This window comes from Cloeon dipterum, chromosome 4, assembly GCF_949628265.1.
Source record: "Cloeon dipterum chromosome 4, ieCloDipt1.1, whole genome shotgun sequence".
NCBI lineage: Eukaryota > Metazoa > Arthropoda > Insecta > Ephemeroptera > Baetidae > Cloeon > Cloeon dipterum.
In genome coordinates, this window is record NC_088789.1 from 22,263,387 (window position 1) to 22,275,169 (window position 11,783).

General features: G+C 42.1%; 4 protein-coding genes across 5 annotated transcripts; 1 reads left to right on the top strand and 3 right to left on the bottom strand.

The window, feature by feature from the left end:
- Nucleotides 1-1,300: 1,300 nt before the first annotated feature.
- Nucleotides 1,301-3,145, bottom strand: LOC135943200 (helix-loop-helix protein delilah-like). The gene has a single exon (XM_065489652.1). The coding sequence runs from the start codon at nt 3,128-3,130 to the stop codon at nt 2,330-2,332; it is 801 nt and encodes a 266-aa protein (XP_065345724.1). The 5' UTR covers nt 3,131-3,145; the 3' UTR covers nt 1,301-2,329.
- A 1,013-nt stretch (nt 3,146-4,158) lies between these two features.
- Gnmt (Glycine N-methyltransferase) lies at nt 4,159-7,287 on the bottom strand. The gene is made up of 6 exons (XM_065490227.1): nt 6,953-7,287; nt 6,027-6,154; nt 5,208-5,325; nt 5,007-5,127; nt 4,481-4,602; nt 4,159-4,432 (listed from the first exon to the last, which is right to left on the bottom strand). Exons 1-6 carry the CDS (start codon nt 7,270-7,272, stop codon nt 4,270-4,272), a joined length of 972 nt encoding a protein of 323 aa, XP_065346299.1. The 5' UTR covers nt 7,273-7,287; the 3' UTR covers nt 4,159-4,269.
- Nucleotides 7,288-8,479: 1,192 nt separating this feature from the next.
- Nucleotides 8,480-9,540, bottom strand: LOC135942505 (uncharacterized). 2 transcript variants are annotated; one of them, XM_065488639.1, is made up of 4 exons: nt 9,410-9,540; nt 8,993-9,346; nt 8,759-8,908; nt 8,481-8,699 (listed from the first exon to the last, which is right to left on the bottom strand). In XM_065488639.1, exons 2-4 carry the CDS (start codon nt 9,255-9,257, stop codon nt 8,641-8,643), a joined length of 474 nt encoding a protein of 157 aa, XP_065344711.1. In that variant the 5' UTR covers nt 9,258-9,346; nt 9,410-9,540; the 3' UTR covers nt 8,481-8,640. The 2 variants fall into 2 exon arrangements, with proteins under 2 accessions (XP_065344712.1, XP_065344711.1); XM_065488640.1 differs by lacking the exon at nt 9,410-9,540 and having other exon boundaries at nt 8,480-8,699; nt 8,993-9,328.
- Nucleotides 9,541-9,721: 181 nt separating this feature from the next.
- Nucleotides 9,722-11,783, top strand: LOC135943929 (mitochondrial genome maintenance exonuclease 1-like). The gene is made up of 6 exons (XM_065490599.1): nt 9,722-9,810; nt 9,870-10,223; nt 10,280-10,568; nt 10,633-10,840; nt 11,055-11,187; nt 11,247-11,783. The coding sequence occupies exons 2-6, from the start codon at nt 9,879-9,881 to the stop codon at nt 11,403-11,405; spliced, it is 1,134 nt and encodes a 377-aa protein (XP_065346671.1). The 5' UTR covers nt 9,722-9,810; nt 9,870-9,878; the 3' UTR covers nt 11,406-11,783.

An 11,783-nucleotide genomic window follows, 5' to 3' on the forward strand; every position in this document is an offset into this window, starting at 1 on the left:
CGCACTTGCGAATTGGGCCACGTGGACTTACCTTAAATGGCCAAGGACGTGGCAAGGCTCGCGCGCCGTCAGCTGTTGGCCAAAGTCGGTGGGTCGGCGGGTGCGTGGGCAGAAAACACTCGCGCCGGCTGCTGGCTGGCTCCCGGTGTTAAAGCCGCCGGCCAGATGAGCATTTTCCAGCAGAAAAGCAGGAAAACTCACGATTCGGCGAACTCAGCGCCGGCTAATCCTAATCCCGTGTCGCAGCTTTTCACGGAAAGAAATTACATTACAAATGCGCGGCTGCAAAGAGAGGAAACAAATTTATCATCGCGTTAATCTATTTTTTCGTCTGTCCGCGGCAGGCAAGGCACGTCCTTCATCGTGAAACGGCTGTTTTGCATATTTATGCGCGCCGAGCCACGATTAAATCACAATTTTTCTCCGCCGTATTTTTACTTTCGGGCTTGCTTGCACAATTGGAAATCAGCAATTGATGGATGAAGCTATTTTTTGTTGTAAAAGCTCTGGGTCCAGAGCCGAAAAAGGCGAAAATGTAGAAATCTCAGCAGGTGAATTTTCTAATTCGATGCAACTGCGTCGCGGAGGAGAGTGCAGAGAGCGTTGTGTCACTGCAGCAGATTTCTTTCCAGCACCATTGGCTCAAGGGCTCGCGTGAAAGTGAGCGTGTTGTGGACCCCGAAAAGTAGGTCCGCCAATCACGTATTGGTCGGACGCAATTACCTCTAATTGCCGACGCCATTATCGACACAAAAGCAGACATTTTGCCGCAAAAGCAGGCAGGCTCGGCGCGGGATGAGGAATGAAGCCGTTAAGCGCGCGCGATGTTTTATAAATCAATTAGGCGCGCGCAGCACAAAAAGTGAAGCGGCTCGCTCGCCTGCGTGTGTAATTGGGCCTTTAATTTAGCGCTAATTTGCACGCAATCGTGGAATCCTGGCTTCTGCAGCAGCAGCATCAGCGGCGGCGGCCGACAATCGTACATCAGCCTAATTGGAGGCCGCGCGCGGAACACACCGATTGTGTCAGCCAGCGAATAAATCCGAGAATTAAACGCCGGGCACGCAGAGGCACATAAAAAGCGATTAGAGGCGCACGGCCGTTTAATGAGATAAATAATATTAATAATAAAGAGGAGGCAGTGCGCGCGGCGACGCAGAATTAAAATGTTGGTGGCATTTTCAAACCTGTTGGTGGCTCTCTCGCGACTGAATAATCCTCAGCGGGGCACTCTCTCATCCACACACACACACACACACACTCACACACAGCAGCGTTTATTATCGAAATGAAAAACCCGTTTAATTGTTGAAATGAAGCCGTGTCTTTATTTGCTATTTCAACATCATGGCACGTATTGCACACGAGTGAAAATATTTCATTTTCAAATCGAAACGTACATACTTGAAAGGTGATGAATGCGTCTCTTCCTTCGTCCGTCCGTACTTTTCTCTGTACTGTACAACCAACAGCGGTGATATGTGAAACTAAAAGAACAACCTATTTATGTACAAGAAGTAGAGAGTCTGTCTCGGGAGCAGGGAAATCAATGTCTCTTCGCCCGTCGCACGCACTTTTTCCGAATTGTTTCTCTCGCACCCCAATGCTAAAACACAGAGGAGGCCGATTCACTACTTTTCCATCACTGGGGTCCGGTTTCCATTCCAGCCGGGCGGGCGGGCGACTTGGCCTCTCGGCGCCCGCACTCCGCGGGCCCGGCTCCTTCTCCGGCAAATCCCCGCGGGAAATGATATGCCTATACTTTGTTTCGTCGGATTAGAACTTGTATTTACACATTCCTGAGTGGCGAAATGAAAGGGAAAATTTGTATTTTAGCAGGACTTAAATTTGACGGGAAATACTCTTATCTACACAGATTGCAACCATTTGCGTAAATTATTTTATTTCAAAATTTTCGTTTTTGATCAAGAAACTCAAGTAGACCAAAAAATTTGAGGTTTTTTTTACGACAAGAAATGTCCAGAGTTTCATTTCTCCGTGGAAAAGAAAGGTTGATCAGGTTCAGGAACTAACTACGGGTCACTTTGACGCGGAGGGACAGATTAGGACGAGAAAACAAGGACCTGCAACTAATTAAAAACTTTCTCGCGCGCGATAGGTCAGCGCCAAACTCGAAAACTAGCTTTTTACTCGTCTAGAATCTACTTTTTAAGGATTTTTTTTTAATTTTTTGAGATTTTCCTAAGACTTACTCGTTAGTCGGTGAAACTGATAGGATTTGCCGGCAGGAGCGCGGGTCCGGCGGAGTGTCGGCGAAAGCGTCCGGAGGCACTGGTCAGCACTGCACAGGGGCTTTTGCGTTCGGGGGTCACGGGGTGGACTGCTCGCTGAGGTCCGAGTGGAAGTGGAGCGACTCGCCGTCCGACTCGAGCAGCATGTCGAAGGCGGCGTCGGCCACCATGATGTCGTCGAACATGGGGTCGGCGTCGGCGAGCAAGTCGAGCGTCGACGGCACCGACGGCTCGAGGAGGCTGATCTGCGGGGGCGGCGGCGGTGGCGGCGCCTCGCTCAGGATCTGCGTCAGCGCCGCGATGTAGTTCATGGCGAGGCGCAGCGTCGTGATCTTGGTCAGCTTCTCGCAGCCCCTTGGCGCCGCGACGGCGGCGGCGGCGGCGCCACCGCACGGCAGGGGTGGCACGGCGCGACGCAGCGTCTCGAAAGCGCAGTTTATCTCGCGCATGCGACTGCGTTCGCGCGCGTTGGCCGTCTTGCGGCGGTACTTGCTCAGCGGCGGCGGCTTGTGCTTGGCGTTGACGGCGCCGCTGGAGCGGCGCGGCGTCGCCTCCGGAGAGGCAGAGCGTGCGTTGGCGAGCGACGAGGGCGGCGCGTTGGGTGCTCCGCGGCGCCGCAACTCGGTTTCTAGGCGGATCTGCAGCGAGCGCGGCCGCAGCGAGTACTTTTCCGTGTGCGGCTGTTTCTGCGGCTGCTGCGGCTCGGCGCTGCTGTCGTTGTTGTTGGCGTCCGGCGGCTGAAGCCGCAGCAACGGCTGGAGGCCCAGCAGCAGCTCGCCACTGGCCATCATCGCGGCTCCATCAGACCTGTGCGGCCGGCGGCTCGAGCGCGACTGCCGCCCGGTCCGCCGCGCTGCCGACCCTTCGACCCCCACCATCGCCCCTCCAGCGACCTGACTCACTCGCTTTGTTTACCTTGGCGTGCGCCGGCCCTGCTCCTGAGCACCGCGCGCCGGCCTCCTCCACTCTCCGCATCTCCCGCCGCTCGCTCGCTCTCTTCTCTCTCTCGGCCGTGCGTTGAGATCATGTTCTCGAACGGGCGCATAAAGTCATTTCTAATTGTTGTTGCCGTGTGTTGTATGTTTGTGCCCCGCCGGCCGCGCCGTCACATGCAAATAGATTCGTTCCGTCGCCAAGAGACGAACATTTTTTTGTTGTTTACGGCCGATGCTAAATGTCACGTTGGCGCCAGTCTCGCTGGCATTACGCAAATTTCGCGTAATCTTTTTTTCCGCCCATATTTTCGCTCGAGTCTCGGATTTCAGCTTGTCCCGACGTAACGGTGCCTCAAACCACCTAAACATATACCATTTTAAAATCAAATTTCAATTATGACGAATAAAATAATCCAGATGAAATCAAGCCAAAACTCGAATGGATCAATTTCCAACAAAATTACCAAACAAAAGAGAATTTGAAGCCAACGTTTGAGCCACAAAAAGGAATATCACTGATTTCGAATAAAATTTCAATCCCTGCGTTGGCCGAAGGTTTGGCTAGACAACCCGTGAAACAGAGGAGTCGTGCCGGTTGCATACCTATCGCGAATCGGGTGCCCCTGGCAGGTAGGCAGCAACTTTGAGCACCAAACCAGAATATCGTGTTCCTACCTGCAGAGGTCAGCATTGAGCACTAACCTGAGAGGTAGAGTCCATTGCTGCGACACCTGGCGTGTACTCCTTAACTGCTAGCTGGTCAAGTGATGGAGCGACGATTTAAAAATCTGCTCAGAATATGAAAATTTAAAACTTCTTACGCGTTACTTAGGAAAACAATATCTTAAAATAAATAATTTTAATTTTCTATACTTCGGGAATTGTTTTTCGTAGCAAATTTGGTCGTAAAATCCACGACAAATTGAAAATCAAAAGAAATCAAAATTATTAGGTGGTTATCAAATTCAAAATTTTCATATTTTTATGCAAAAACATGACTTTTATTTGTACTATCTAAAACAAAAATCTAAATCGTAGCATTTACAACAGATCTCATCGTCAGGCCCATAAATCTCTACTCTTCAAGGCTTTTCAACAACATGGATGAAGAACGCAGGATCTTCGATTTGTTTCAACGGCTTGAAATCCCCGTAGATGGTGTTTTTCGCCTTCTTATCGAAAACTTCCGCCAGCATATTGGTGAAGTCGGCAAGTCGGTGCGGATAGTACGAGAGACGGAAGTGACTGCAAACAAAAATTTTGACTCACGAGACTTGAACGCCAGTTTTTCACCTTTCATGATCCTCGCCAGCACTGGCGATGTCGGAGATGTCCATCACGTAGTCCATGGTCACCATCTGCGCTTCTCCATTGACAAACAAGACCGATGTTTTGATGTCGGTCGTGTGTTTGCTCTGGAAAATTTTTATTTTTTTATGGCTGTGGCCTTCTGACATGTGACCTGTAGTATGTTTAAGAAAATGATAAATATGTTTAATTCAAACATAATCTGTTAAGGTCACAGTAAAATAAATTTAATTGGCTAAATTTTTGTTGGGAACGTTTTGAAAGTCGTTTAACACCTACTTAAATTTAATAAAAAAAACCTTAACATAATTGTTTTTATCAATTTTAAAATTAAATTAGCCTTAATAATGAAAAGTAAAGAAAGAAAAAATATTTTTCACGAGAGCGCCTGCAGAATTCTGTTTTAGGCCGCTTGCTCAGCTGCGCTGTGTAGCGCATTGCCTATATTTAGCAGTTCTGGCGACTATTGTGTGTGAAGCAATATTTCTTTCGATTACAATATGAAACGTACGTTGTAATAGATGCTGTGGGCTGGAGTGGCACCCTTGTCAATGATGTAATCGTAGTTGCGGTGGTCGATCAGCAGCATGCCACCGGGCTTGACGCATTGCTCAAAGTTTTTCAAAGCTTTTCTGAAGAAATATTCAGTTTTAATTATTTTTATGCAATCAGTAGGGAGAATAATTGTTCTAAGAGGGTCTATTGGACGTACTTTATGTCATTCACCGAGCTTGTAAGATGAGCGAAAGAGTTTCCAAGGCAGATGACCGCGTCAAATTGCAAGCCATTGATGTCTTCCACTAAAGAAAGCCAGTTGGCTTCCTCAATCACTATAATTTGTCAACCAAAAAACTGTTTTAAAAATAACTCACAAATTGGGTGAGTTGAGAAGTATTTCAGAAATTTTTGAAACCACCAGAGCTCACAAATTGAGCAAAAACGAGCAGGAAAATCCTACCAATTTCGTTTTTTTGCATTTTCCGAATTTATTGACCTCCTAAAAAAGCTTGTATTTTGCGCCAAACAAATAAAAGAGCATTGAAAACACTGTAAAATGCCCAAGAACACGTCATATCAAAATAGTGGCAATAACATCAATTTTTTAAATTCCTGATTTAGTTGATCTTCAATTATTTTTTATGATTTACTTCTACACATACCTGCAATTCTTTTCTGCATACTGTAATTTTGTAAAGACAAAAATTAGCATGCTCGTTTTAATTAATAGCACCAGCCGATAATTCATCCTGAATTAAGCTAGGAGGAATTGTCGGCTGGAGTTCAAACCGCAATTTCATCAGCAGCTATTTAAGAAAAAAACGTGAGTAGAAATCTAAGTCTTTTAAAAAATACAGTGCGCAGAAAATAATTAAAACCACTTTTTTAATAATACAAATAACAATAATAAAAAATAAATAAATAATAATCAAAAATTTATTAAATCACAATTAAAAAAAAATTTACATAGAGCAAATACCTGCAAAATTTTTGCTATGCCACGCTTTTACTTTTAAAAAAATCTAACTCTTACCCCATTTGTCGAAGGCCGGGTCTTTCCTCCTGTTCCACCTGGTTTTCAGGGCGTACTTGAGCATTTTGTCCGACGCATCGATAGAAAAAACCTCAAACCCTTCCTCCAACAGCAAAATCGAATCGACACTGCAAAAGTTCAAAGGTCCTATTATATTCGGAAATAATTCTCGCAGGGTCAAAAACTGCAGTTAAAGCGATCTCTGATCTTCGACGCAGTGCAAAGAGTCAATGATTCAATTACATCATGATATTGATGTCTGGAGCAAGGTCATCAAGTACGAACAATTCGCTCTGCCAGGGTTACAGCAGACGAACAATTATTTAGTTCAGTTTAATGACTTCGCTTGGCGTTTATCCGATGAACTTGAGATAGAAACGGAAACCGTAATTAACTGTTAATCTTAATTACCATTAATTCATTCTGACTGCTCTCTGTGTGGTGGGAACAGAGCATTTTTTCTTGGAATTTTCTTTATAAATGAAGCTAATATTTGTATTTTTAGGTTTTTTTTTATATAAGTCCCTGTCAAAATATTTTTTTTAAATAAAATTTTTTTAGACGGATTTTGAAATGCAACTTGATCGATTTAATTATAATATGCAAAAATATTGTCATGCGCCAAAGGAAACTTTTCTTCAAAGTAATGAAAATCATAATTATTACGCCTCTCATGGTCAAAACAAAACAAAATGTATTTATCACAACTGAATTGAATTGAATATGCTGTTTATAATTTTCTTTAATTATTTTTCATTTTTCATTGACTTTTTTACAGCCTCAAAATTTTTATATATAAATAGAAAAGTCAAAATTTTCCTCTCATTTACAAACAAAACATATATCAGGATTAATTATTAAATTAATAAAACCAGAGAATTTTGGAACAATAATTTTCAGTGTTGAAATTTAAATACGAAAATTACCCCTGTCCGCAGGCTACATCGAGAATCCTCTTGCAGCCCTTCTTCCTGAGCAGCCCGACCAAGAAGTCCTTGTAGTGCTGGGTGCGTGAATTTTTGTCTCCGATGTACACCTGCCACACCTTGGCAGCCTTTCCGTCCGCGTACTGGTCGCGCACGCCCTCGGCCGCTGCTCCCAGCGAGCGGGTCCTGAAGACCGAGTCGACCATCGTGTCCTGAGGATGCTGGTCAATTGGACTAGTCGCCCTGCCGCGCTGACCGGCCAGACGACACCCAGCGGCTGACCAATCGCCGCTCTCCACCGCTGCCCTTGGCGATAACATGCTGAGGGAAAAAGAAAACAGCTCGAGCGTCAGAGGTGCTATCTTGAGATGACCCCGCGACACACAACGATCGCTCTCGTCACTTCGGTCACGACCACTTCATGTTGGGGATAAAAACAATTTTTTATCCAATAACTCTTACGATATCAATGTTTTCTTTATTATGGGATCGAGATATTAGGCAATAGCAGCCGGGCCTTTTTAATTGATTGGCGTCACCGCCAAGAAAACTTCACTATTACTATTAGAAATGTGATGACTGATGAATTAGTGAACCATTTTATATTGACAGCATAATTATACCAATTTTTCAGCTTATTGCAAGGGCGTTAATGAGAGTTATATATTTCTTAAAATGTTTGTAAGAGGTCTCTATTGAAAAAACTCTGGAAAATTTGCATATTTGGACTGACAAAGGAACTGATTTGAACTTGACGTTTAGTTTTTGTCGTCATTTTTTAAAGTGTAGCATTATAAACAAGTTAAGAGATAACCCCGCTTGCGAAAAGGTTTTTGACGCAGTTCCGATGCAGCTCCGAAGGTTACAAATCCTTAAATGGATTTAACTTATTCTGTATGAAAATTGTCCGCCTTATTGGAGCCATTTAGTAACCATAAAGCATGACGTTGACCCAATTTGCAGGACACGAGTGCACTGAATGAAACTTTTAGCCCCTTAGTAAGTGTTGGAGAGCCCATTAAACTGTTAAGGTTCAAAGCTACCGCCGGTGGTATGACCTCCCACTGATTCTGTGTCTCAACGAAAACTTAAGTGCTTTCAAAGAATTCTTCCTCAAGAAATATTGAACCCCCTCTTTTTAACAATTATGTTGAACCTGAATTTATTTTTTCTAGATATGACAATGTATGAGACAAAATAGCCTTGTATAGAATCATATTAAAAGATTTTTTGAAATTAAATATATATTTTCATAAAATTGATTTTTCAATTATGTATACTTCCGTAGGTGAACAAAAGGAAAAGGAGGCTAAACATTTTTAATACAAATTATTTGCCAGTGAAAATAATATCACACTCGACCTATTCATTGCTCAATCATTTTTACAAAATTAGATCCACCACATATAGTTGATTCCTTTTTATAATCAAGGTGCTTTAAATGTTTATGATGAATTGAGCAATTAAGAAAACATTTTACCACAGTTAGTTCTAATATTAATTCAACTTTGTTGTATGATACCAATGAAAGAAATAAATTTGTTCTTAATTTTGTCTGCACAGTGAAGTATTTACTCTAGAGGAACATAATATATTAAAATTCACAGATAATTATTGGTTAGAGGCAAATTTTATCACCACGCAATTTTATATTACAAAATCTTAGAGTATACCGAGTAGACATATTATTACAAAGAGTGTTGAAGTTTAGCGGCCAGCGCAACTTGGTTCATCGACTCAACCTCTGCTACCTGTAATAAACGCCAGAGCCATTGTTGCTTAACTACAGCATTTAAAATTGTTAACCTACCGAGAATGTGTCGATGGGAATGTCAACCTGCTCGTAAAAAGGTATAGTGGTCAAGCCAGCAGCCAAAGTTTTTAGATCAAGAGCAAAGAGGCCGCTGCTGGGTGGCGGCTCCAGTTCTTCAGACTTCAAAATTAAATGAGAATTTGCTGGGAAATAAAATTTTAATTATAACACATTTTTTCATCTGCCAAGATAATTAAACTTCGTGCTGTTAAAAAATAAATTTATACCTGTTTGGGGCAACTCCAGGAGCTCTTTGAAATCATCCCCCATTGGCACGTAGGGTTCGTTAAATTTCACAGACACTTCCGGCTCTTCAAATCTGTCCCAGTTGCTGACAATTTTCCTTCTAGAGTAGCTCTTGCCAACACTCTCGCTTTGTGTTTCTGAGGGGACATTCTTCGGAGTTTCTACCTTTGGCACAGGTTCCTTGTTCGGTTGACTTTGTTGCTCTTTATTCTTGCCGCCTTTTTTGTTCTTGTTGGACTTCTGCATCTCCTTAATTTTACTTTGATCGTGTAAGGCAGTGAGAAAATCAAGGTGATTCGATGATCCTTTCGGTTTTGAAGGGCTCTGAAACTCTCCTCAATTTAAATGTCAATCCCAAATTTCAGGGACATCACCAAAAATTAATTGTTATTGTTTACCAGCTGTTAAGCCTTGGAGCTGGAAGCACAATATTTTTGCACCTTATTGTTTGTTTAATTCTTTAAGAAAAAAGGTTGCAATATTTAGCCATTATTTGTTAATACTTTACGCGGGAGATTTAAATTTATTTATTTCTCGGGGTAATTTTAAAAACACTAAACGAGGAGAGGAGCTGGAGGTGCTATGCTTGTGTGTTCTTCTGCCTCGCCATGTGATTGGTCGATTTTAAAAGCACGTCGTTCATTGGTTCTCCCGACCCTGCACCGGCAGTACCGGCACCAGCTGAAAACTTGACTTTTAAACCACATAGATAAACATAAACAAAGCAGCACCGGGCAACTCGCTAAGAACACGCTTTTCTGTTTATTTTGTCTACCTGTCAGTACACGAACGTCACAAAGTAAGATACTCGAAATACACTGCAAATATTTATAATTTAATTTTCCCTCCTTTTTCTAGGGTTGTAAAATGATAAATTTTGTTTTTCGCCCGTGGCCGCACGTAGTGCAGTGTCAAGTGCGGGCATTAAGCAAAAAGGCAGCAAATACAGCCAAAAAGCCATTCAAAACGAATGCAGTCAAGGCTTTCAACACAGAAAATAAAATCTTCTACGGTGCCCTGCTGGAAACTGCTGCAGAAAGACGCAAGACACGCAACACACAACCCTACAAAGTAGAAGATTTCGTTTCATCGGCTCCTTCTGTGGACTACAATCAATTTGCTAGTGCCTTTGAAAGTGAACCCCCTACTAAATCGACAAAGGGGAAAGCTGTAAAACCAACAGCTAAGACTGGGAAGAATTTAAAGCAGCAGGTTTATTTTTGTTCGTCAAATTTAGGAGTAGGATAACTAACTTGTTAATATTGTAGAAAGCTAAAGACGAGCCTAAGGAAGCCAAAGAAGAAACCATTTTAAATGAGAGCACTACTTCGCCCCTTCCAATTATCACAAGCAGTGCTGAAATTACTGGATTTCCAATGCTCAACATTGCTAAGCAAGTGATTAAAATTCCTCCTAGTCTGAACCTCTGGAAAGTGCCGTCCGTCACCAAAATTCTGTCTGCCACCATGTCGGAAAGCTCAAAAGCAGCTCTTGAGAAGTGGAAGGCGAACCTTATTGCTCAGCTTGGATTGGAGGGATTCCAAGAGTATCAGAAAAGTAACGCAAACACTTACTGTCAGTCAATCAAGTGGCATCACAAATTAAATGTTTGGATTTTTAGATCTGTTTTTGCGAGGATCTCAATTCCACTCTGTGATTCAAAACCACTTGTCTGGAAAGCCACTCACTCTCCCTCCAGAGATTGAAGGCTGCTGGTCGAGCGTTTCGAAAGTGATGCCAGAATTGGGGATGGTGATGAACCTGGAGAGTCCGGTCCTGCATCCCACTTTGCAGTACCGCGGCATCATCGACTGCATCGCAGAGTTCAGGTATTTTTTCTTTATCAGATTTCAAAAAATACAATAATTGATTTTAGGGACATTCGTTTATTTTTAAAAAAAAGTCAGACAAGCTTGGCCTAAAATAAAAAAAAATCCATTTATTTTTTGGGCATATTAACTCTCTTTTGAATTTAAATTTTATTTCCCTGTGCAAATGACACATATTTAGTTATTTTACAACATTTTTATTTGACTTTTTTAGGGGTGAACCGATGGTAATCGAATGGAAGAAATCCGACAAAAGAAAGCCGATAATTCAGTACACTTACGACGCGCCGCTGCAAATGACTGCTTACATCGGAGCCATGAATTTCGATAGTTCATATCCCAAGAAGGTAAACGTTGCAACTCAATAAAGATTATCTTTTTTGAAACTGTTAAATTTTCATTTCAGATCAAACAAGGCGCCGTGGTTGTTGCTTACACTGATGGAACTCCAGCAGATATTTTTGTTTTGAATTTGGATGAATGCACTCATTATTGGAACGTGTGGCTGGACCGACTGCAGCTATACTGGAAACTAAATCAAACAGCTTCCCAAAACAGCTTATAATTTTTTTTAATATTCACAAAGTGCCAAGTTTTTCAGAACAGTATTTTTGCCTGAAAAAATGAATTAAAAAATACGTTCTAGTGCTTGTAAGATATGTTTAAAAGTTTTTCTTTTCAGAATGTTTTGTGTAATTTCAAGATTATAGCTTAAAAAGACAGTAACATTATGAAAAATAACCACCAGAGGCTCTCAGAGCTCAAATAGATCAACATTATATTGTTTTTTAATTTAGTGGCCGCCAGTGTGGCCTTAAAATGAATCTCAGTTCCTGTAATCTTTTCTGTAGATCACAAAAGAAACCAATTCTGTAATAAGAGCAGCTATATTGTCAAAGAGAAAATTTTGTAAAAATTAAAAAAATAAAATTTTAAACTGACA